The sequence below is a fragment of the Rhinichthys klamathensis genome, unplaced genomic scaffold (assembly GCF_029890125.1).
Source record: "Rhinichthys klamathensis goyatoka isolate OS25496 unplaced genomic scaffold, OSU_Roscu_1.1 h1tg000281l_1, whole genome shotgun sequence".
Taxonomy (NCBI): Eukaryota; Metazoa; Chordata; class Actinopteri; order Cypriniformes; family Leuciscidae; genus Rhinichthys; species Rhinichthys klamathensis.
In genome coordinates this window covers 7549322-7576267 of record NW_026606800.1, presented here as the reverse complement: position 1 = coordinate 7576267, position 26946 = coordinate 7549322, and the positions used below count along the sequence as shown (strand labels likewise).

Genomic DNA, 26946 nt, shown 5'->3' with positions numbered 1-26946 from the left:
TGGATTATTCGGGATTTTTTATTTTATACAGAAATAAATTCTTTATAATTCAGATGAGAATAAAGTTAGTAGGGCTGCAACTAACGATTATTTTACTTTTCTTTTATTTAACGACCTTTTAGATACTAGTACCTATTAATAGATACTAGTATTTATTCAATAAATACTAGTACTAAGTCATTAGATACTAGTACCTATTAAATAGATACCAGTACTTATTCATTAGCTACTAATACGTATTCAAAAGAATATCTAAAGAATAAGCACTAGTATCTAAAGAATAGGCACTAGTACTAAAGAATAAGCACTAGTCGCTAATGAATAAGTACCAGTACTTAATGGAATAGATACTAGTATCTAAAAATAAGTACTAGTAGCATGAAAATAGAGACTAGTAGGTTAAAATGATTAAATGTTAAAGCGGCTTGCCATATTGGCTCAGAGAGAGAGAGAGAGAAAATGACCCTATTCAAACCACAATATCTGACTTTCTGAGGGTCGGAGCTAATTACTTTAAATTAGAAAGTTGTTTGGCTTGAGGAGAAGAATATACACGCTGAGTTTTGTAACTGTAGATAAAACTAACCCCCCCACTTTTGTCAAAAGCATTTAGAAAGTGACACACTTCCTGCTGCCAGTTGGTGGCGCTATAACTTTGACTCACAATAGTCACATCCATGTGATCGGCCTCTTACAGCGAAAATACTGTTGAAGTTTCATCAAGATCAGTTAATGTATGCAGAAGTTATAACACACTTCCTGTTTCCATTATTCGCCATAAATTCGTTTCCTCGCCACGGCCAAACCGTTCGAGATATGAAAAATCCCCTGGCAATTTTTCATCCTCAATGTCTTGACATCATGCTGACCGAGTTTCCTTGCGATTGGTTGAATTCTCTAGGAGGAGTATATCGAATTCCAGGGGCATACGCTTCCAAACAAACCATAATAGCCGACTTCCTGTTGGGCTGGGGTAAAAAGTAAAAGTACAAAGGATATATGAACCGATGAGATCTATATGTGTACCGAGTTTCATATTATTACATGGAAGCGTGTTTGATTTATGGACCAAGTTTTCGGACCCCGTTCCAGGGGGCGCTGTCGAGCCCCCCTGCCACGCCCGGGTACCAGCTTCAGCCCGGCCCTGATGGCCGCGGGTTCTGACCAGTGTGCAAAGTTTCAAGAGTTTTCGTGCACGTTAAGAGCCCCAAAAGTGCCCGAATAGTCGATAAAATAATAATAATAATAATAAATATAGCTGCGAGCAGCGATTACGGGCCCAAGCCGGTGGCACCGCAACCCTGGTGCCTTTAGTTACCTAAAGGCACCGGGGTGGCGGTGCCGCCGGCTTTGGCCCTTCATCGCTGCTCGCAGCTATATTTATATATATATATATATATATATATATATATATATATAAAAAAGCCGGTGGCACCGCCACCCTGGTGCCTTTAGGGTTATTGTGCACGACGTGACACAAAATATCTGCTCGCTATCTGCCGAACGGCTCTGGTAGTTCCGCTTCAGCACTGATGATGTTGTAGAAATAGTGCGCTCTGGTTGGTCTGGATTATTCGGGATTTTGTATTTTATACAGAAATAAGTTATTTATAATTCAGATGAGAATAAAGTTAGTGTTGATTAAAATGAAGGAAAACAAATATATTTATCTGAAATATAGCACATTAGTTTTAAATTTATTTAGGTTCAATTACCAAACATACAATCTTAATTTAATTTAAAGCAAACTATATATTAAAAATATATGGCTTGTATGCACTTTTTTTTTATAAAAAAAAAAGATATATATCCAAAAAGACAAGGTCTTAAAGGGTTAAACTCTTGTCACTGTAACAGACACAATCTCTCTCTCACACACCCACACACACACACACACACACACACACACACACACACACACACACACGTCAAGTCACTTACATTTTAGATGCAATATTGAATAAGCAGAAAAATCGGATTTTCTGCTCTGAAAATATAAATAAGCTTAAAAATTGAATAAGCACTTTGAATATTCTAAACAGAATGAGCACTAGTCGCTAATGTATAAGTACTAGTACTTAAAGGACAACTCCGGCGCAAAATGAACCTCGGGTGTAATAACACATTGGTACAGAAAATCGTTCCCTGAGATTTGTTTTCATGATAATCGAATATAAAGAGTTTTATCTCTAAAAACAATTTAGCTTATAACGCTAGTATATTGGGCATCGAGTAAGCAAAAAGAGATCGCTAGTTAATACCATTAACAAGGCTCAAATTAGCCCCACACTAACACGGCAGCATAATGAGTGTCCTTGCATGCAAACCGAAGCATTGAGAACTTTGTAAGTGTATAGACAGTTTAATAAGAAGATACTTTACACAGACAGTACAGTTAGCGCATACAGACAGCAGCCATCTTGGAAAACAGTCTCGATCAATCGAACCACGAAGGTGAGCGAACAGTACGTGTAGATATTGAAGATAAGATGAATTATATTTATTTTTTTATTTTCTCTGTTGCGTTCAGTGCTTCTCTTATGCGCTCAGTGCTTTCTTCCGGAAACAACGGACCATATGAGATTCCAAGTCACAGTTCAGCTCACGTATCACCGTGTTCGTGGTTTGACTGATCGAGGCTGTTTTCCAAGATGGGTCCTGTCTGTATGCGCTAGCTGTACTGTCTGTGTAAAGTATCTTCTTATTAAACTGTCTATACACTTACAAAGTTCTCAATGCTTCGATTTGAATGTAAGGACACTCATTATGCTGCCGTGTTAGTGTGGGGCTAATTTGAGCCTTGTTGATGGTATTAACTAGCGATCTCTTTTTGCTTACTCGATGCCCAATATACTAGCGTTATAAGCTAAACTGTTTTTAGAGATAAAACTCTTTACATTCGATTATCATGAAAACAAATCTCAGGGAACGATTTAGTCTGTACCAATGTGTTATTACACCCGAGGTTCATTTTGCACCGGAGTTGTCCTTTAATGGAATAGATACTAGTATCTAAAAAATAAGTACTAGTAGCATGAAAATAGAGACTAGTAGGTTAAAATGATTAAATGTTAAAACGGCTTGCCATATTGGCTCAGAGAGAGAGAGAGAGAGAGAGAGAGAGAGAGAGAAAATTACCTTTTAGATACTAGTACCTATTAATAGATACTAGTATTTAGGCTCTAGATCCACTCCGAAAGTCACTTCGTGATCATTTAACCGCTTCATTTGAGAAAAACTATCATTATGACATAAACAAACAAACTCAAAAGGTCTTCACGGCAACCCGTCAAAATAAAAGTTCAGTTTAACTTGACAGAAACATATTACCGTTGTACAGTAGAATTTAGATATGTCCCAATGTAATAATACTAACACTAATCCAAATAAATTATCATCAAAACTGAATTTAAGGAATAATCCATGTTTTAATTTTAACAGTAAAGCTCATTGTGCAGCACGTTATTTGACAAAAAGTTTATTTAATTTCATATGATTAAAATTGATGATAAATGATAAAATTTGTGTTTTATGTCTTCATTTTATTACCAGAAAAAACACAACACAGAATTAGTGTGACATTTTTTTTCATATTTTTTTTAAATGTTGTATACGTTTAATGATTCATAATACACTATTTCAATTAATTAGACATGCTTTTTGATTGCTAAAAAATTTACACCACGTATTCGTAATACACCCGCTCCGCAACACTAGCAGTTCCCCCAATCCCCCACCCCCCCCCCGAAAAAAAATCCTAGGGGAAACACTGGGCATTCATAACGGTGCGCGTCCATGGCGACGAGCGAGCAGAGCTGAGTGAACGTTTAGTTAATTTATTCATTCGAGCGCTCTGCAAGCGCCACCATTATCAATGTGGACGTCCGTATTTAAAAGCTCTCGATCCTCAGTCACATACCAAATATGTATATAATTTTGAACACAAGAGGGCAGTATGGCCCTATGTATGAGTTGGTGTTTAAACTAACCTATCACTCAAAGAGCCCCCCCCCCCCCCTCCCCACACAGACACACACACACACACACACACAAACAGAATGGCAGGGGGACAAGAAATCCATTCAAACTACAATATCTGACTTTCTGTTGCTCTGAGCTAATGACTTTAAATTAGAAAGTCGATTGGCTTGATGAGAACAATATGCGTGGCAAGTTTTGTAACTGTAGGTAAAACGAGCAAAGTTATAACACACTTTATGTGTCCTTTTTTAGTCATAAAATTAATTTCCTCGCCACGGCCAAACCGTTCGAGATATCAAAAATCCCTCCGGAATTTAGCATCATCAATGTCTTGACGTCACGCTAACCGAGTTTGCTTGAAATCCGATCAATTCCCAAGGAGAATTAAATAGAATTTCAGGGGTATGCGTTTCCAAACAAACCATGATAGCCGGCTTCCTGTTGGGATGTCGTAAAACTTAGAGCACGAAAGTTGTTCAACCCAATGAGATCTATAAGTGTACCGAGTTTCATATTATTACATGCAAGTGTCTTTGATTTATGGACAAGTGTTCGAATCCCAGTCCAGGGGGCGCTGTCGGTCCGCCCTGCCACGCCCGGGTACCAGCTTCAGTCCGGCCCTGATGGCCACGGGTTCTGACCCGTGTGCAAAGTTTCAAGAGTTTTAGAGGATGTTAAGGGCCCCAAAAGCCCCCAAAACCTTGATCAACAATAATTAAAAGCTTTGTCACTCAAACAGACACATCCCCCTCCCCCCACAGACACAGAGGTATGCAGAGAGAGGGAGAGAGGGACAGAGATTACTCCAAAACATCCCATTCAAACCAAAATATCTGACTTCCTGTTGTTCGGAACCAAAATCTGTAAATTAGAAAGTTGTCCGGCTTGATCTGAACAATATGCCTACCGAGTTTTAAGATTGCAGGTAAAACTATGAAACTAACCCTCTCACTTTTGTCAAAAGGTGGCGCTACTGAGTCCCTGCACCACGCCCGTTCCTGAAACTTTGCACATGTCTACTGGCTAATATATGTGACATGTCTGTCGAGTTTCATGCAATTTCAAGCATGCTAAGAGTCTCAAAAGCATCAAAAAAGAATTTTAAAGTTTGATGTGTTGCCACGGCAACAGTATCAAAGATATCAAGAATCCATTCACAGGTCTACATCTGGCGTATGTTTACATTATACAGATGAAGTTTGAAGCAAATCAGGTAAAAATAAGAGGGTGATTTCAAAGCATTTTGAAAGTGACACACTTCCTGCTGCCAGTTGGTGGCGCTATAACTTTGACTCACAATAGTCACATCCATGTGATCGGTCTCTTACAGCGAACACACTGCTGAAGTTTCATCAAGATCAGTTAATGTATGCAGAAGTTATAACACACTTCCTGTTTCACGTTTCTCGCCATAATTTCGTTTCCTCGCCACGGCCAAACCGTTCGAGATATCAAAAATCCCCTCGCAATTTTTCATCCTCAATGTCTTGACTTCATGCTGACCGAGTTTCGTGGCATTTCTTTGAATTCTCTAGGAGAAGTACTTTAAATTCCATTGCATGCGTTTTACAAACAACCCTAAATAGCCGACTTCCTGTTGGGCTGGGGTAAAAAGTAAGAGCATGAAGTATATATGAACCGATGAGATCTATATGTGTACCGAGTTTCATATTCTTACATACAAGCGTGTTTGATTTATGGACCAAGTTTTCGGACCCCGTTCCAGGGGGCGCTGTCGAGCCCCCCTGCCACGCCCGGGTACCATCTTCACCCCGACCCTGATGGCCGCGGGTTCTGACCCGCGTGCAAAGTTTCAAGAGTTTTCGTGCACGTTAAGAGCCCCAAAAGTGCCCGAATAGTCGTAAGAAAAATAAAAGAGGAGAAAAAAAAAAAAAAAAAAAAAAATAATCCTAAGGAAAACAATAGGGCCTTCGCCTTTTCAAGGCTTGGGCCCTAATAATAATAATAAATAATCCTAAGGAAAACAATAGGGCCTTCGCCCTTTGGGCTTGGGCCCTAATAATCCTAAGGAAAACAATAGGGCCTTCGCCTTTTCAAGGCTTGGGCCCTAATAATAATAATAATAATAATAAATAATCCTAAGGAAAACAATAGGGCCTTCGCCCTTTGGGCTTGGGCCCTAACTAAGTGGGTTGGACAGTGAACTGCACACATTTGTGACTGCTGAATTATTAACACATACGTTTGAGTCCACTGCAATACATCAATCAAAAATGATCATGTCCTGACAGCACCCTGTTGACCTTCATGACATCACCCTGTACACAGTGGTCATCGCTATGGAGATGAAAGAACAGGACGATGAATCACAAAGACTGTGAATCATCCCCTGCTCTTTCCATGAAGGCTTTCAGAGCACTATCACAGTAATCATGCTCGCACAAGACAGATCGAGAAGAAATGTAATTAAAACTAGTAAGGGGCATAATGGTGTTTGGAAAGCAAGCGAAGAAACGGTCAAAGTCTGTCTTTTTTAAGAGGATGCAGATGGGTAGGCAAGAACCCATTGGATCTACATTCCAATAACAGTTTAAGAAAACTGAATACTGGGTTTGGGTTCAAATTGTTCTGCTCACAAAAAATGATTGGCATGGTTTATAAAACAGCAGAAATTTGGACTTGTTTTAGTCAAATTACTATGAACGACAAAAAAGAATACATAATATTCATAATTCCGCCTTGTTGAACATTGGAGACTTTAAGAGTACATTGAAATATACTATATAAAATATTTATTTATTACATTTTTATTCATTTTTAAAAATAATTTAATTGTTTAAAAAAATATTTTTTATTTTGATATTTGAAATATACATTACAAAATTTGAGATTATATCGCTATAACCTAAAATAAACTATAAACCAATAAACTAAAAAACATGACAAATTGCTAATATGATGACAAATTGCTAAATATAATACAATATAATTTAATGTGTTATTTGCTATTTGTAATTAATATATATACTTATATATATAAACATATATAGTATAGTGGTGAATGGGAGACGACAGCAAAAGTTCAAAATAAATTGCATTCCCATTTGCTATAATAGCAAAAGAAAAAACATAACTGTGGAAATGTGTCATCACAGGTCCATTTGAGTTTATTTCATGGTAAACAATAAAAAGATGACTATAAGTATATATACATACATATACACACACACATGTATATATATATATATAATTGAATAGAAAATTATAAACAAAAAAATGGAAATATATTTAATTAAATTACATTGGTATCAAAAGTGTGTATAATTTTTTTAGACTCACAGGGCAGTGGTTATGTTCCTCATGCATATAGCGCTGAGTCCGTCGCACCACAGATGGATCTGAGCCCATGAAGGGAATAGCATACTGCTCAATCTCCTTAGTGAAGAAAACAGCTCCCCTGGGTACACCAAAATAGCAAGCAAATTAACACAAGTACAGATTTCCTTCCTGAGAACAATTCTCCTTCACTCCTTTGGGAGTCAACTGCTATATAAAGCACATGAAACATGATCAAGATATTATTAATAGAATCTCTATGTCGAGAATTATTTTATAAATACTTAAAGCCACCTCTTTTTAATTCTAGCGCCGACAGCCGGGAGAGGTTTATGCCCAAACTTTTTTCTTATTCTTCTGAGACTGGCACTGTCAGCAAAGCCAAAGATGGCTGACTGCCATGTCGCATCATGGGCACATCCACCCTGATGAAGAAGACAAGACAGCTGAACAAAAGCCAAGACATGTTTTGCTGTTTTGAGGACACGCAATAGGTCAGATCCAAACAATCTGCTATAGCTCTCTTCATACCCGATTGAAAGAGCAGGAAATAAAATTTGATAGAGTGCTTATGAAATACTACAAAATATGGGCCATAATACTCTGAATATACTCTCCATACTCGCTTTATGCCATCTGCTACTCTAACAGTGGAATTTAATGTATGTAAAGTTTTTATATAGTGTTTCTGAATGTATTTAAACATTTTCTTTCTTTCTTTTTGTGATCAATCCCCCCCAAAAAAAAGAAAAAGAAAAAAAATCACATAAACTATCTCTCCTTTGCAATCAAGTTACTCATTAACATGAATTCCCACAAATTCCTAGTTTGCTCCATCGGGATATGACAGTTAGTTGCATTATTTATGAGCAGCTGCAATTGTGAATTCCCAGAGCTTAATATAAGCATTGCTTTAATCCTAGATCACACCAAAGTTTGAGAGCTCATTTTTAATAACAGTCAATCAAATTCCAATGGACCCTTAATATAGTTGTGCAAATACTGTATACTGTATATACTGCTCACCCCAGGTCCTGTGTTGATGGTTAAAAAGCTCTCCACAGCAGTGAGCGTTCCTGTGGAAGACAGGCAGAGGAGTTGTCAGGCATCTGCTGCTCTACAGGCACGTTTGCCCACAGCAGCACTTCAAAGGCCAAGCACAGACACTCACATCCGGTGAGCACCGAGCGCCTTTGCCTTTGTCACTCACTGACACGTCCCACTAATTGGGATGAGATTAAAGAAACCGACTGCACAAGGGTCAGGTGAGGCAAAGGTCAAAGTTCATTCACAGGGCAAATATCACAGTAACATATGTACGTTTAAGCATTAGGACACTGATGCAAATAGCACCTCTAAACCTGTTATAAGTCAAGTCAGGATTAGATTCCCTACCCCCCCATACTGTATGGTACTGTAGATTAAAAGTAATTTCAGTATTTATATATATAAAATCAAATATTATAATTTAATTAGACTTTTAAATAATCAATTATTAATAATAAAACATTATCCAGACATGCAACCTACCTTTGAAGTGATTCTGTGTATAAAGGATGCCCATATCTGCTGGTATTGAATCAAACCCACAGCTTCCAATGATATACACACCATTCTCCTGAGCCTTACTGTGGTACTTCAGCTGTATCCCCTCTAAAAACTGCATAATTCAACAATCAAAGAGATATGCATTACCATTCAAGGGTTTTGGGGTAAGTTAGATTTTCCTTTACATTTATAATGTTACAAAATATTATTATTATTTTTTAAATGCTGTTCTTTTGAACTTTCTATTAATCAAAGAATGGAAAGTCACACTTTACACAAATATTTCAAGCAGCACAACTGCATGTTTCTTGAGCACCAAATCATCATATTAGAATGATTTTTTAAGAATCATGTGACTGAAGACTGGAGTAATGACTGCAACAAACAGTGATAAAAGCATAACAGTAACTACCTGTGGTTCTCCGCAGATGTCAATGCAGTGGGCCCCGTTCTCTATGCAAGCCTTCACCACAGGCTCTCCATAGAATCTATACTGTTGAAAGAAGACAACTCAGCACAATCTACTTCCATATATGCAAAATGGCATTTTACAGTCAACAGTTCACTCAGAATAACACAACTCCATTGATCATTTTTTGTCATAAAGCTATCGTGGGACTATGGGTGCGATGGGACAGGTGTGAATGCACAGATGTGTAAACTGACCCCTTCCTGTGCTTTTTACTATAGTCTTTGTGGACTTACTGGTCCCACGCAGTTGAGCACAATGCAGCCTTGTTTGCACATGATGGCCAATGACTCTGGCTCGGCTACATCTGCTACAATAACCTCCACACACTTCAGCTCTGGTTTACCTGCAGACAAATGATGCAATGTCAGAGATGGATGGATCGCTCTTCTCTAACAGCTCAAAATGATAGACAGACAGACAGACAGATAGATAGATAGATAGATAGATAGATAGATAGATAGATAGATAGATAGATAGATAGATAGATAGATAGATAGATAGATAGATAGATAGATAGATAGATAGATAGATAGATAGATAGATAGATAGATAGATAGATAGATAGACAGACAGACAGACAGACAGACAGACAGACAGACAGACAGACAGACAGACAGACAGACAGACAGACAGACAGACAGACAGACAGACAGACAGACAGACAGATAGATAGATAGATAGATAGATAGATAGATAGATAGATAGATAGATAGATAGATAGATAGATAGATAGCCTATTGCATAGTTTAAAATCATCTCAGTATGGGCAAATTTATGATGGGATTGTCAGAACATTATGCCTTTAATCAACAATATTCTCAAACCTTGTAATCCCATCGGATAATCTCAACAGACAAAATCTGCTGAAACTCGTCTAATACCATGATCTGACTGCCTCATGTCTAGCCATGGCAGTATGGTAATTCAATCTGTCATAAATAACATATGTGCATTGTAATTCTGTGTACCCTAGCAAAAAAAAAAAAAAAAAAATTTAAGTACTGTGGCAGTTACATTATGGTATTAGAGGGTAAACGTATTGTCCTTTGATATATTCATATACCAATATATTAAAATATAATATATAAAACAATGAATTAATTATTTTTGATGAACTATTCTACAATTTGAGATTATAGGTGAAAAATAGGTGACAAACTTACAGGGAAAAACATGGTAATACCATGTTAGTTTTTATTATTACTAAATGGTCACACGTATTGTATAAAGTTAATGTAATCCAAATGAGAATTAATACAGTTGAGTTCGTATTTTTGTACGAGTTACTACTATATTTTATGTTTATTATTTTCTGTTGTAATTCACTATGTTATATAATATGTGTGAGCACCGCAATGTAAAGTACAATTACGCCAAAATCTAAAAGGTTGTTGTTAAAACTTAAATGTACTGCGGCAAACACGTACACAGAGCGTCAGCTGCCTGAATGAGTGTTTTTTCCAGTCGGTCGCGGTTCCGTCCGGCTACAGCCCATTGTAACGACCCTCCTGGACCCTCGGTACACGTCCTCGCGACCTCCTCCACTACAAACTGACCGGTAAAACCGGTTGCCCCGAACACTATGATATGGTACGGTCTTTTGCTTGATGTTGTGAGCGTCGCCATTGTGTCTGTAATCCGCGTGCGATGCGACATAGACGAGGTCAGAGCGACCGCTGCTGCTCCTCTGGTGTCACTGTACAGTGTACAGTATCAGTGTAAATAAATACTGCACAAGAGGTTTAGAAGCTCAGGTTGTGCTTCAGATAAATTGTAGCTCATATACAAATCCCACTGTTTGTGGGTGAAAAATCCAGAAACGGCCACACTTTGAAGTAGTAGAGAGACATCTTGTGCTGGAAAGGTGATATTACCACAACAGTAGGCTACTGCAGTGTAATGTAAGCTATATTTTGTGACCATTAACATATTATATATATAAAAGCAAATGTATGTAAATATACACAGCTGTAAATAGCATTTGAATGTCAATTGATAAATTATAGGATCGCAGCTTGTTAGTGACTGTTTTGAAGAAATCAGTAAAAAAAAAATGTCAAGTTCAAGTCAGACCACTTTTGAAAATAATTTTCCATTTTTTTTCTAATGCATTTTTTATTATTATTACAAATGATTTTATCAGCATAAATATTTAGTTTTTGCTTTAATGACAGCAGCACCAACTTTGATCTTTTGTTCGAAGGAGTTCACATATTAACAAAATTAAAGAAATGGTGCTGAATCTTAGACGTTTTTGTATTCATTTTACATTGTTTCTTTCTTTAAATTTGTTTTTAAAAATCTAACACGTTGTTTATACACTTTGAACCCTATATATTTTCTATGCGTTTCTAGACTTTTGGTCCCCACTGTATGTTTTTGTGATTAATCACATATTGTAAAATTAAATTAAGCAATATGAATGAATTATTTCAATATGCACTTTACAATTGACTTTAAAGTTCAAGCATATTGTTCTTTTGGCAAGAAAACAATGACAGTACAATGATCAGGTACTTAATCAGGGCTGTGACACTATAATATTTTTGTTCTGTGCATCTTAATGCTTCATTGTTAGAGAAATTGTTATTGGATTCTGAAATGAAATTAGCTATGAGTCAGTCTACGGATGACACACTGGTCTCCAATGTGAAATGCTCCTACTTCACCTAGGTTATGTGTGCCAATTCCATTTGCTGCTGCGTCATCTTTTTTTCCATTCAGAAGACCATTCCACTATTATCAGAGTTACAGCATAAACCCACTTCCAAAATATATTTTATGTCATAATTCAGAGATGTCATGTGTATTACTTTGCAAAGGAAAACAGAAAGACATACAGAAATAGGATTCTAGTTCTGAGAATAACATTAAAACACTTAGGCGTGGTTTCACAGATATGGCTTAGGTTAAGCCAGGATTAGGCCTTAGTTCAGGGGTGGGGAACGTCCGGCCCCCGGGCCGTAACCGGCCCGCAAAACAGTTTGATGCGGCCCGCGAGTCAAATCCTCCCAAAAAAAAAAAAAAAAGACCTTCAGAACCTAAAATCTCAGCAATTACTTTTCCTGTGACAGAAAACACAAAATAGGCAAAGCGGCAAGCAGGGCGAGGCCAGTAGCGAGTGTTAATGAGTCACCTGCGCACCAGTTTCAAGTTTCTCACAGATGAGCTTCGGGGGCGCGCGCGCCGCACCGGTTACAAGTTTCTCACCGCGCCCCGCACCGGTTTCAAGTTTCTCACTGATCAGCTTCGGGGCGCGTAAAAGGATCGGAACGAAGACAGCGGAGGACCAGGCATGGACTTTACTTTATGTGTGTGTGGTCGTCGTCCACGAGGAGCTACTGCTTTTACTTTCGTTTTGTCATTTGCGTATTAATGTATTAAAGTGGTTTAAACGTTTGCCGGTTCCCGCCTCCTTCTTCCCTGAACAAACCAACCACGTTACATTTAATATAATAGATAATATACAATATTATAAAATAACATAATATATTATAAAATAACATAAGAGAGTCGACGTTTCCGGGTGGTCGCTTCCGACTGTGTCCGGGTCACAGTCAGAATGAACGCAACAGACACGTAACGTTAGCGGTTGTCATCGCTGATATGCATCATGGCGACTGTCAAAAAAAAAGAAAGGTAGATTCGCCGACAGCAAGTGGAATGAGTGGCCGACTAAAAGAGGAATGAGTCTGTGCGTGTGGAAAGAGTATTATATTATGTGACTGTTTTTGTGCTTTTATCCACCTCTAAATAGCTATAAATTAAGCTTATGTCGTTTTAGTTTCATATTGTTAATTATTAGTTTCATAGGTTGTTAAACCTGAGACGAACTCTTTCATATTGCGCTGCATTACTGTCAGTGTTGTTGACTATTACTGACGGTTGCGCTGTTGGCGCTCGCGCAGCCTCTCGAGCAGAAATCTACACAAATGAGCGCACACACACACACTCAGTTAACAACATAGTGCCTATAAAAAATCTAAATGTGGAGTTTTTATATTTTTAACATATGTTAAGCAACCTCAATTATTTTTCCTGAACACCATCACGATTAAAAATGTGACATTAATTTCCAACAACAGTTCAATAAACAGTTAAAATTAAGTCACTTACATTTTAGATGCAATATTGGCTGTTTTTGTTCTGTTTCAGCAGCGAAAATAGTTCCAAACAAAAATCACAGGAACACTCGACCTGTTTTCATTACTGAATGATTCAGCATTTTGAACGAATCGATTGAGTCAAAGATTCAATGACCCATTCATAAACATCTGTCTCAATCTTGAATGAATCAGCCGTTTGAACAAATCGTTTGAATCATGAATGAATCAATGACTCACTCATTAAGACGGTCGCCTGCCGCCACCTACTGGCGGTTTGTGTTATGTTTAAAAGTAGATCATTCTTTCCAACGTTTCTTATTTGTAAATTTAAATCAATTTCATAACATTATTTTATGCAATTATAATTTTTCAGTGTAAATGATTTAATTTGATCAGCCCTATAGTGTCTTATTATTCGAAATAATTTAATTTATTGATCAAATTTAGGAATTTAAAATGAAAGATGAAGCATACATTTAATAATATTGGGGGAGGGGATGCCCTTTAAAGGTGCAAATATTACAATATGCCGATTTAAATATCAAAGCTAATTGAACACTGATGAGAATATTGTTTCAGAATAAATTAACAAAAAAAAAAAAAAAAATCCGGACGAGAAACTTTTTTACTCGGACAAGTGAATGACAGATTACTTGTCCGAAGGACAAGCGTATGAAAGGCTTAATGTCGAGCCCTGCCTATATCAATGTCATCAGGATACACATACACAGTGGCCCACCTTACCGGGTGACCACGTCGTGGTCCACCAGAATTTATAGTTTACCCACCTCTTTTTTTACCACTACACCTCTGAATAAAACGTACGAGTCCCAGTCATGCCGACCCTCTCTTCTTCCTTCCAAACACTGAACCTCATTACAATGGCCCTTAAAGAATGTTAAAAAAATTGTAAATGGCCCTTGATAGGAAAAAGGTTCCCCACCCCTGCCTTAGTTAATTAGAACATTTAAGTAGCTTTTATAAATGCGCCTCAGATAAAAATATTGCTGGTGTGCATCTTGAGACAAAACAATGGCACTGAAATATTTTAAGATATATCAGTGCAAGTTGCTTTCAGTTAAATCAGCTCAAACATGCATTTTAGTCTGGGACTAGGTTTAAGCCTTGTCTGTGAAACTGGGGGTAAGACTATTATTGAAAACACAAAAACCCACACCCACTTTGATTACTGAACACAAAACATGCTTGTAAGTAAAAACAAATCGATTGCTTGCCGTCTTATACGATTATACAATTTTCAGATTTATTTTGTACCAGCTGACCACAGAAGAAGTGCTAGAACAAAACCGAAGTGACATAATCTAGTCAGATCTGATCGATCCTCATTATTCAGCCAGGTCATGTGCTATTCATTATTCAATGTACTTATCTGTTTGATTAGTTAATATCCCATAAGTTAACATTGCTAGATTTTTGCTTGTTCATGTTGATACTGTGTGAATTTCTGTGCTTACAGCACCATTGAAAAGTGCCAAGTCAATCTATCTCAAAATAAAAATATACATACAAAGATAACCATGGAATGTAGTGTATCGGAGTACTAAAATGTACAAAAACAATGTTGTGGCTCCAAAGGCAATTCTTTCAATGCATGTAGTTATTGATCAGTCAGAGGAATAGCTGTAGTATATTATTAATATATATAATTCTCTAATAAGCATATTTTAGTACCAGTATTAAATACTTTATACAAATCTATTTATGCATTAGGAAGCCCTGTGTGATGTGTACAGACTCACTAAAGAAACATTTATTAAGGCCTGTCTGGTAATGTGCATTTGTGCATATTATCTCAAGATAAATACTGTTGTTTATCATCAGAAATGGTAATATAAAGAAAGAGTTCCACTTAAGTTAGCATAAAATATCTGCTATGATGCACCAGAAGAGAGCCACTGTGTGAGAGCGTCCACTCCTCGTCGTACAGGTCCAAAGAAAAATTCTACGTTTTGCGAGAAGTCAACACACACATTAGAGTACGCCTCTCCAAAGAGACAATAAAGGGCAGTCCCACCCATGCTAATCACCACGGTAGCCAGACACAAGAGGAGAAGGACGAGGCAAGAGTTTCCAGACACCTCATCTGGAAGCACGAGAAAGATGATCATTCTCACATTAATACAAAACAGAAATATGAATATATAAAGGCCCTGTGTGACCATTTGTTTTAAAAAATGTGATGAAATTGTACCTTGATCGAAAGCATCATCTGGCTCTCTGAAACGGACTTTGCGTTTGGTCGAGTCTTTTTGTGGAGTCGCATTCTCCGTTTCCTTGACGCAGGGTCTCTTCTTTAAAATAGAGACTAAGCCATTTGAGGGAAACGTCTAGAGAAATACAGTATGAAAATCCATGAAATAGACAACAAAATCTGAGGTAGAATTCATTTTAAAGCATGTACATGGCAAATAGTGTAATAACAACTAATAACCAAAAGGGGTCAGTATGTGCAACATCATAATGAACCGAACTGCATTATTGTGATCCCTTGTGAAAAGAGCACTTATTATGGAAATAATATACTTAAATGTGAACCAATGTTTTTAGAACCAATTTATTATAGAATCTTTTTTTAGTTGAATTTAAGAGTGCTTTTAACCCACTTAAGTAGGACTTAAAGAGACAGTTCACCCAAAATTCATTATTTACTCACCCTAAAGTTTTTCCAAACCTGAATGACTTTCTTTCCTCTGCTGAACACAAAAGAAGATATTTTGAGGAATACCAGACAGTTGATGAGCCCCCATTGACTTCCATAGTATGGGAAAAAAAAATACTAATGGAAGTCAATGGGGTCCCACCAACTGTTTGGTTACCAACATTCTTCAAAATATCTTCTTTTGTGTTCAGCAGAGGAAAGAAAGTCATAGAGGTTTGAAATGGCATGGTGAGTAAATAATAACAACAGAAACACGTAATTTTTCAAGTCAAATCAGAGGCCTAAACAAAAGTGATGAGAGTCTTTAAATCACTACAAAATAATTGTGTACAACAAGCAAACAAACGCATGTAATCATCATTCAGTTGTCGTGTTTGTTGATCAAAAAAGTCAGTAACTCTTTCAGAATGTGTGTCCAGTACAGTTCTGGAGAAGGTTTTTGCAGTTGGACTGTTATTAAAACAACCACGCCCAATAGCTTTAGGAAACCATACACTCCCTGAACGCTTCTTTATAAAATTCCTGCAGCTGGCTGCCATAATGCTGTGGATGACATCACACTATTTTGCTTTCACAAACCAGAAAACCCTGTGGCTAAAAAATGTGGCCCGAGAATTAGAAGAAAGTCCCATTTGACCTTTCACAAAGTCGTAAAAAGAATCAATTTGAGGACCCATATTAATACATCATTGCATATCTAAGCTCTGAGGAATACAAATTGTTCTGCAAGCGGTTGATTTGGAAAGATCGCAGCAGACGGATGGCGTCTCAGCATGCTTATTTTTTCTATAAGCAGATGGTAATATGCAAGAGATTAACATCACTCCTACAGCGTCCTACCTCCTTTACCTGAATGAGGTTGTCCAGCTCATCCACAGGAACCTGGCCGTCAAAGTCTGTGTCGTCCTGCAGCTCCTCATTCCAGTACTCATCCTCCTCAAGACCTTCCTCCTCCTCATCCTCCTCATTCAATTCACAGTTCTCTTCTGGCTCCTGTTCAGCTTCCAGCCATGAGCAGTCGTCCGCCCGGTTTTCTCTCCCGGTTGAGTTCACTGAAGCTTGTTCTTGTTTTGATCTTCTGTGTTCTGTCACATGGGTTGGGTTGTTCTGTAGTTTTATGTCATCCATGTTCTGCAATAACAGACTGCTTTAATCAGACTCACAGAAACATAAACCGCATTGGTGGATAATAAAACAATTGTAATGTTTTTGACTTTACCTTTTCCAAAGAGAAGTTAGGCCTGAAAGAGGAGTAGAGTTTGTCAAATTATTAATTAAGGAGTTATTTAATTTCTGTAGTGTTGTTAAAATATTTTATACAATAGCAAACAATGAATAATTATATATGTATGTGTGTGTGTGTGCACATAATTATAATGTATATTGCATAACTGTGTGTATATATATATATATATATATATATATATATATATATATATATATATATATATGCATGTTTATAGCATTATCGTTTTTACATATTTTTATTTTAAAATATATACCTTTAGAGCAAGCTTCTCAACGCTATTTATACACACACATATATATATATATATATATATAAACACTTTAATTAGTATTAAAATAATATTACTGTTCTACTGTATCTTTGATCAAATAACAACAAGCTCTGAAATATATTAAATTAAGACAAAAAAAGTGAAAAACAAATTTTGTTTAGAAAATTTTCAAAATTTATGTCATTCTTCTTCAGGTATTTCCCTATAAATCGGTTTAAATTGATGGTACTTGACAAGGCCCTGGTTCTGTCAGAGTTAAAAATTTTAACATTGTAAATAAAATGTAATGATTATTCTTTTCTTCTCCTCTGACAGTTCTTGTCTACACACAGTCTCACCTCTGGTGTGTTCTGCAGATATGACTCAACACTTCCATATGCTCTCGCTCTCTGTCAGTTCCATTAGCGTTTAAAGTAGAGTTACTATCGGTTTGGATGCTGATTTTCCTCTGGGACTCTGAAACCAAACATATGGATTTGAGTCTTAAAAATATTTGGACTGTGCGTCTCATTTTCTCTCTAGCTCTCTCTCTCTCCTGCATACAGTATACAATATGTACTCACAGATTATCTGAAAGCAGTCTAAAAACACTGATATCATTCTCAGTTCCTGAGATTTCATGAAAAAAGTTTCACTTTCCACAGTAAGACCTTGTTGACAGTTAATCAGATAAGATGGGAGAGTCTGACCTCTGTACTGCACTGATATTGGTGAAGTAACAGAGTCACATGTGGTCTGGGCAATGAAGCACGGTTGGGAAATGAGCAATTTCCTGAGATCAAACCATACCACTGCGGTTTACTTATAAAGGATGAAGCTAGCAATTCAATTTACAACAGTATTCTCCTATTTATAAAAGAATTATCATCTTTATAAGATAAAATAATGCTTTAGGAAATCCTCTCACATGCAAACAATTTGACCTCGCCTGGTTAAAGTTATTATTTTAGGAAATACATTTTTGATGTACCATTATCCATAATCATCTGGCATTCTTACCCCATTTCTTTTGTATGGAGGCCAGATTAGACAGTAGTCTTTCATGGTACAGCTTCTCCAGATGAAGAAACTCCACTGCCCACTGATCTGAGATAGCCAATGCTTAAAGAAAGCAGCATTTAAAAGTCTTTATATAGAGAGAGTAACATTCAAAAGTTTGAGGTAAGTTTTTTTTTTTTTTAAACAAATTAGAAAAAAATTCAGGAAGGATGCATTAAATTTATCAAAAGTGACCGTAAATACAACTAAAACATTGTAAAAAAAAATATATATATATTTCAAATAAATGCTGTTCATTTGATCTTCCTGTTCATCAAAGAATCCTGAAAAAAAAAAAAAGTATGATGGTTTCCACAAAAATATTAAGCAGCACTGTTTTTAACATTGAGCACCAAATCATCATATTAGAATGATTTCTGAAGGATCATGTGACACTGAAGACTGGAGTAATGATGCTGAAAACTCAGCTGTGCCATCACAGGAAAAAAATTGCATTTTAAAATATATTAAATAGAAAACAATTATTTTAAATTGTAATAATATTTCACAGTATTTTCTTATCAAATAAATGCAGCCGAAACTTCTTTCAAAAACATTTAAAAATCTTACCGAAGGAGCCCATGATGACCAGAGATAAAAAAAAAGTTTTTTTAATTAAATATCTATCAACATCCTTCCTTTTTCCAACACCCTAAATGTTAGCATGGAAAGACACACCCCAATGAGCTTCCCCTTGGTTACGCTTGCCCTGGTCACTAAGACAACAGCATCAACAGGGACCATTTAGTGACAGTAAAGGAAAGGCAAAGAGGAAACAGACAGAGATCAGGAGAATAACAGTGGTGCATTTAATATGCAAAAGGATACAGTCCTCTTCAAGGAAGTAGCCCTCCGCTATCTGTTATGGAAGAAAAATATCAGCAAGTAAAATATTACATCTCCTTACCAATTCCTGGATCATCACAAAGACAGTTTCATCAAGCGTTCAGTTAAAAGACTCTCAGCTGTGGTCGATCAAAGCCGCATTTCCTGTTAGACCTGAATCTTGATTTCATTTCAGCTCTAGTGAAGAGCACATTTAAAAGGACAATCAACAGAATGAAGCGCATGCGAACATGTTAACGGGTCTGAGAGCGAGCGGAGAATGTTTGATAATAACTGCCCTATCTTTGCCCATCTAATGCATTCTCTTACATGGATCGTCTATATTTAGTGTAATGCAGGAAAATGAATTGGTTTTCCTGTACTCTTGATTTTATCTCACTACAATAATCTCATTGGGAGGTAATTTACACCCTGCTATTTATAACTCTACCGGGAGATTAAAACAACAACTCACAGAGCACATTTCAGCAGTTTGTCTTGTTGACAGATCTGATTATAAATGTGCATGGTGTTTTTGTCAAAGCTTTTTTACACGCAGGATGCCTGGAAATGCTGACAAAATATGGAAAAACAAGAAGAGACTATTTTTGTACAACTTATATCACATTTTGGTTGAAATTAAAGAGTTAGTTTAAAACCGAAAGAGCTTATAAGAATAGAGTTCATTAGCGCCCGCCCACTTTTTCAGCAGCGTTGGTTCCGGAAGTACTTTTTCCAATCATTTCTCCCATAGGGATTTAAAAAAAGGTCTTTGTTAAAGCATTATAAGCCATGAACCAAGCCAACCAGCTACGAGGTGAATCACAACATTACAAACTTTGATTTGAAGCAAAAAAGTATTTAAAAAAAAAAAAAAAAAAAACGGTTCAAAACTTAACAGCTTTAGTAATAGAGAGAACTACTATCCCATGATTCGACTCAGATTGGTGGAATTTTCCATACAGCATCATGGGTAATGTAGTTTTCACCACAAATTCTGCTGTTAAACGGGATTATTTTAAAACTAAGTTGAAATAATGCGGAATAACAGCTTCAACAGAAGCAAATATTATCGTACTCGTAGCTCACAGTAAGGCCGTCTTTATAGGTTTATATGTTACCCTTAAAAATCTATTTTCCTATGGAGAAAATTAATGGAGCTATATATACTTTCAGAACAAGACTGTTGCACTCTATAAGATTACTGTTTTTTTCCCCTTTAAAATATCCTTAAGTAAACAACAAAAGTTATCAACACTCTTAGAATAAAAGGTTCAGTGGGGTTCTATATATAACTCTAGGGTTCTTGAATTTTAAAGAACTCTTTATGCTAAAAAGCTATATAAGGAGAAATGTCTTCCCTGATTGCATAATACTTTCATGTTTAACAGGTTATTTAAAAAAAATTACGAGCTGTTTAATTAATACATTAAAAATGCATTGAAACAAAATTAATTAATTAAACTTAATACATAAAATTATCACTTGATGGGAACCCCTAAATAGCCCTTTAAGGTCTTTTCATGCCAATTTGTGTTTTGGCAAGGGCCTTTTTGTGGGCGTAACCTTTTCAAACTCCCAGTGCACTCACCTGGTGTAAGGAATGAGGGAGGAGCATGTGATCATTCTCTTCAACAAGGGACTGCAGTGAAGCCAGAAGAGAAGGACTAGGTCCAGGTGGCACAATCCCAGAGAGAGTACCTGTACAGAGATCACATCAGGAAAAAAAATTAGGAACTCTGATGCAATTGCATAATTATGAATTTTGTAAACTGGTAAATCCAGTGATTTGAGTGCATTATGGTTACGGTTAATTAAACTACTTAATACCTGCTAATAATTAAAGGAAAGATTGTTTTTGGAATGTGGTTAGCAGTTGGTCTAAATTTAACCTTAAAGGGATACTCCACCCAAAAATGAAAATTCTGTCATAATTTACTCACCCTCAAGTTGTTGCAAACCTGTGAAGAACGATTGGAACCAAACAATTGTTTGGCACCATTGACTTCCATAGTAGAAAAAAAAATACTATGGAAGTCAATGGTGCCAAAGTTCCAAACGTTCTTCAAAATATCTTCCTTTGTGTTCAACAGAAGAAAGAAACTCATACAGGTTTGCAACAACTTGAGGGTGAGTAAATGATGACATAATTTTCATTTTTGGGTGGAGTATCCCTTTAAAGAAGCAGTTCAGCCAAAATGACATATGTGTCATTATTTCCTCATGTCATTCTTAACCAGTAAACTGACATTTTTTTTCCTGGAACAAAATAATCATTTAAAAGGATCCTCACACAGCTCTTTTCCATACAACATATCATAGTGATTCCTCTCAATCCTCAAAAAAAGCTCCGTCAAAGTGATCCATATAACATGTGTGCTATAAGGTAGATATATAAATAATAATAACATTTAAGATGCTCAGCAAGGCTGCATTTAATTGAACAAAAATACAGTAATATTGTGAAATTTTAAATAACTGTTTTCTATTTTAATATGTATTTAAAATGTAATTAAACCTGAATTTTCAGCATCATTACTACAGTCTTTGTCACATGATCCTTCAGAAATCATTCTAATATGCTGATTTGCTGCATAAGAAATGTTTATTTTTATTACGAAATTTTGAAAACAATTGTCCAGCTTATTAAAATAAAATAAAAAACAGCAATGTAAGAATGTAAAAGTGTCCTTAGTACTTTTGTTTAGTAAGTACACTTTAACATTGCTGTTTACATTGCTGTTTTTTTAACTTGAATCATTTGAATAGTTATTGAATAACTTAATAATTTCAATTACAACTGTGTATATATATATATATATATATATATATATATATATATATATATACACACACACACACACACACATATGTATGTAGGACCAACTCTACAATATTTAAAAATAAATACAGAAATAAATAAATGCTCAATAAATAAATAAGCATACAATTAATTGCCCCAAAAAATACAATAAACAAATACATGTAGGTAGAAATTAAATTATACAGTGAGACATAAATGTATATATCTATTTATTTATTCACCTTTGTAATAATTACCTTATTTATTTATTGTCCATTATAATCTTCAACTTTATTTATTAATTACTTATTTTTTTTAAAGTATTTATTTATGTGCATGTTATAATATTTTTGTCTGTTTTATTCTTCCTTTGTATTTTTTTACCCTATTTATTTCTTCAATGCTATTTATTTCTGCCTGTCGTTTCTACATTTCTGTATGCATTTCTGCCTCATTATGCAAATGAGGAGGGGCTGTGTCTTAAGGGGTCAACTTCTGCCCATTGAGAGCCTAAGCCCCTCCCCTCCGCTTCCGCCTCATGGGACCTTATTTCGGAAAAAATATGTATGGTAGTCAATAGCGAGAGACAACTTATCTTTTTATTCCGTCTGAACTGTGCCCTGAATTACACATATGATGTTTGTCAATTTAAAAGATAATTATGAAAGTCAAGAAAGTCGCAGTTTGTCATAAAACAGAAGAGTGACATTTAGTTTTATGTGGAAATCGCTCAATGAACTACATCTCCCGGGAAGCGAAACAACGAGCGAGATCCGCTGCTCGTGTGTGTGCAGTCTGGTACAAAACACTCTGGCATGACGGCGTAACGTTACGATTATAACGTAAGACTATAGAACAAATGACAGACGTTAGCTTCAGTAAAGTTAGCTTCATTCATTGAGAGAAAATGTGTGCCTTTTGGGTTTGTAGTCTTTTTAATTACGTATTTTCACAGTCTTATACCTCAACAGTTTTACATCAAACTACGACTTTCTTGACTTTAAAATGTATATTTTAAATTGACAATCAGGGATGAGTTCCCTAATGAATATTAATAAGTCTTCCCCTACCACCCTGCAAAAAAAAAAAAATCGCAGCCGGTGGCATGTAGATTCGACCGATGCAGTAAAATGCTAACCAACCAATGGGCAGAAGTTGACCCCTTAAGACACAGCCCCTCCTCATTTGCATAACGAGGCAGAAATGCATACAGAAATGTAAAAACGACAGGCAGACATAAATAGCATTGAAGAAATAAATAGGGTAAAAAAATACAAAGGAAGAATAAAACAGACAAAAATATTATAACATGCACATAAATAAATACTTAAAAAAATAAGTAATTAATAAATAAAGTTGAAGATTATAACGGACAATAAATAAATAAGGTAATTATTACAAAGGTAAATAAATAAAAAAGCTAATTAAAAGAGGTATATACATTTATGTCTCACTGTATAATTTAATTTCTACCTACATTTATTTGTTTATTGTATTTTTTGGGGCAATTAATTGTATGCTTATTTATTTATTAAGCATTTATTTATTTCTGTATTTATTTTTAAAGTTGGTAGAGTTGGTCCTCCATACATATATACACAGTTGTAATCTAAATTATTCAACCCCCATTGCAAATTGAGAAAACATCTGTTTTGCAGATTTGTGCTGTTGTGAGGGATTCTATGAGAGGGAATTTAATTTTCAGTTGAATTTGGGGAAACCACTTTTGCGAAACATTTGTTTTGTCGAGCTATTTCAATTACTTTTGTTTGATTTGTTCATTGCAAAAATCTGAGTCATTGAGTCTCTGCAATGGGGGTTGAATAATTTCAACCTTTTGTGTTCCAAGGAAAAATGGAAGTAATTCCATTTCACGTTTCTGATTGAATTGTTTATAACCTTTTAAGTAATATTTCTTTCATCAAGACAAGTATTACAGCACCAGAATACAGCGATATAAAATGCCTACCATGATCTAAAGAGCAACTATGGCTCTTGATGTTTGTTGGAGACCTCTCTTCTGGGTTCCTTATCTCTGAGTCGAGTTTAACAGCTTCCACGTCCATTACCTCTGCCTCTTGCAGCTTGTTCTGATTCTCATCAGAGGCTGCTAGGTAAGACGTAATGATGTCCTCTGCGGTCTGGGTTATTGTGCTCGTCTCTTTCCATCGTACAGACTTTCTTGTATTGGATTCTCCCATAACTGCTAGGTGATCACAAAGAAGATAGACGATCATGAAGATGAATCTATATCTTAATAAGAACTCAAGAGAAAACATTAAGGACTAAATATATCCACCAATTGGGGACAGGGTGGTTTTTCAAGTTCTTAACCCTGCGCTGTCCCTTATGCTGGTCATATCTGTCATCAGTGACAATGCATCACAGTGATCGTAAATTGAAAGAGGAAACACAAGTAGGACATGTTTGGCGTTGCTGAACATTTTACAGGCAGATCTTGGGCCTTACTTAAGGAAAACCTTGTGAAGCTGTGAAACAGGGTGTCCTAAAACAAACCAACACTCACTTGTTTTACTCCCAAAGCTGACAGCAAGCTCAAACTGACAGGTGTGTTCAAAAACAAGAGCTGCGCTGCATAATTCATGGGATAGGGGTGCTTGTCTTTCACTCTGTCTAGGCATTTTGAGTGAAACCAGAGACAGAGATGGAAACTGGGTGGAGTGTGGATGAGTGTCCTCACAGTAAATTACTTGTCACTGTCAGAGTGGTAACAGAACAGGGCGAATGATGAGGTGGAAAAGGCTGACAGAAAAGTTGAGATGTTTCTTGACATAACATGACCACAACCAGATCGATGTCAAGTTGAACCCTACCCTAATAAAAGCTGAACAGTGTGAACAGGGTGGGCATATAATGAGACATGCTGAGATTACACTGTACCTGATGCAGCAAAAGTTAAACAGTTCTGTTTGCAGAAATTGTGCTGAAATAAATTTAATTGGCATAAGTTCGTTTAATACACTAGCGTTGAAAGGTTTGGGGTTGGTACATTTTTAACAGTAAAAAATAGAGTAAAAACATTAATATAGTGAAATATTATTACAATTTAAAGTAACTATTTATTCTATTTGACTATATTTTAAAATGTAATTTATTCATGTGATGGCAAAGCTGGATTTTCATTTTCAGCATCATTACTCCAGTCTTCAGTGTAACATGATTTTTCAGAAATCATTCTACTATGCTGATTTGGTTCTCAAGAAACACTTCTCATTATTATCAATTGTTTTGTTTTTTTGTGGGTTTTTTTGGAATAAAAAGTTCAAAAGAACCGCATTTATTTGAAAAATATTATTGTACTGTCACTTTGCATACTTGCTGATTAAAAGTATTAAAAAAACAGTAGTGTATATTGCAATATGCAGCAATAATGTAACTTAAAGAATCTTAAATCATAACATAAAAAATTGCTGTAGTATAACCATGTTTATTTGTTTTTTTTTATATGGAAAAATAATATTTCAGTTTTGTAACTTGTAACTTGAAGTACCATGTAAAATTTTCATATTTTAATCATGGTATATCAAAAATGCACTATAACATTCTGATTGTGTACCATGGCACCACCACGGTTTTTTTTTATTTTTTTTGGTTTCTTTTGTGCTGTTTTCTAACTGATTAATTTAGGCTATTTATTTATTTTGAGTGACATCCAGTCACATCAAGGTTGGGTTTAACAATAACTTTTAGAGTACACTAAAGTTAAACCATGAATTAGCATAATTTGACAGGCAAAGTGATTGTGTAGTAGCCTGCAAATATAGATGTCAGGACATGCTTATGTTTAACAGACAGGTGTTCACATGCCTGAGGCCTATCTGAAAGAAAAGCACATACTAAAACTAACCCATTTTAAAAGAAAAGAAAAGTAAATAAAAGAAAACTCTGTTCTCTGCCCCTCTGGTCAACTTTGAAGATTGCATTGTATTGAACTTCTAATGAATCTTCACCATTTTAATGAATGAGTGTGCTAAATTAATAAATGTAAATATAAACGGCTTCGGCGAAACCCAACATCACAACGTGGTCTGGTAAAATACATTTATGTTTACGTTACTGCTCTTGTAATATATTTCTACTGATCTAGTTTTGCATACATACCTTGCACACAAATGAAAAATGGTGTAAAGGGCGCGTGCTTTAGTGTCCCGTATTTCACAGCGTCTTGCCTTTTGTCGCTATTTTATTTTCATCAGAACCATTTCAAAAAGAAAAACAGACACACGACTCATGTCGTACTTACGTTTAGTCTCTGTAATGATGTTACAATAGTCCGCATCTGTCAACGCGTGCACGCGCAGCGTTCATATCTGTTCCCAGAGCTGCTCAAGCAGCTACCCCAGACCCCTCTCTGTAAAATACAGACCGATCTCAAATCAGTTTCGATACCTTGCCTTGTCTCTGCATCTTTGCAGTTGTTTACAATCCAAACAGGGGCGTTTCTTTGCAAGGTTTCGATCTTGCTGGACGACAGTGGACGTTAGTGCCACCCATCGGTTCACATGTGGCACTGACATTGAAAGTGTTTGGAGACATAAAATTAGCTGCTGTTAAAATTGTCTATTTGCCCACATAACAGCAAATATGACAAATTAGCTCTTAAAGCAATTAAATATTTAGTCGTGACTCCTGTCGGGTGACACTAGAGAAAATAA

The 26946-nt window shown here is 36.0% G+C and overlaps 2 protein-coding genes across 3 annotated transcripts in view; both read right to left on the bottom strand.

Moving 5' to 3' along the window:
- Positions 1–11154, bottom strand: part of sccpdhb (saccharopine dehydrogenase b) — a 29937-nt gene extending 18783 nt beyond the window's left edge. Inside the window, exons 1-7 of the mRNA XM_056269375.1 lie at positions 10726–11154; positions 9532–9641; positions 9239–9319; positions 8809–8938; positions 8305–8354; positions 7573–7703; positions 7282–7399 (exon numbers count right to left, since the gene is read on the bottom strand). Coding sequence (XP_056125350.1) covers positions 7282–7399; positions 7573–7703; positions 8305–8354; positions 8809–8938; positions 9239–9319; positions 9532–9641; positions 10726–10954 — 849 coding nt within the window. The 5' untranslated portion in view covers positions 10955–11154. The remainder of the gene's footprint in view (positions 1–7281; positions 7400–7572; positions 7704–8304; positions 8355–8808; positions 8939–9238; positions 9320–9531; positions 9642–10725) is intronic.
- Positions 11155–15151: 3997 nt separating this feature from the next.
- On the bottom strand, positions 15152–26736 carry cnstb (consortin, connexin sorting protein b). 2 transcript variants are annotated; one of them, XM_056269166.1, is made up of 10 exons: positions 26535–26736; positions 24240–24476; positions 21059–21168; positions 19471–19501; positions 18604–18690; positions 17943–18060; positions 17304–17325; positions 16934–17215; positions 15617–15752; positions 15152–15508 (listed from the first exon to the last, which is right to left on the bottom strand). In XM_056269166.1, exons 2-10 carry the CDS (start codon positions 24469–24471, stop codon positions 15297–15299), a joined length of 1230 nt encoding a protein of 409 aa, XP_056125141.1. In that variant the 5' UTR covers positions 24472–24476; positions 26535–26736; the 3' UTR covers positions 15152–15296. The 2 variants fall into 2 exon arrangements, with proteins under 2 accessions (XP_056125141.1, XP_056125140.1); XM_056269165.1 differs by having other exon boundaries at positions 24240–24473; positions 26535–26735.
- Positions 26737–26946: the final 210 nt, after the last annotated feature.

Bases quoted from the DNA above. Each gene is read 5' to 3' on its own strand.
- cnstb (XM_056269166.1), bottom strand. From the start codon at position 24,471: ATGGGAGAATCCAATACAAGAAAGTCTGTACGATGGAAAGAGACGAGC. The intron at 17,326-17,942 runs GTGAGACTGTGT...CTCCTCTTTCAG, and splicing joins ATCTGCAGAACACACCAGAG to GCCTAACTTCTCTTTGGAAA. The intron at 15,509-15,616 runs GTACAATTTCAT...TCGTGCTTCCAG, and splicing joins AGATGATGCTTTCGATCAAG to ATGAGGTGTCTGGAAACTCT.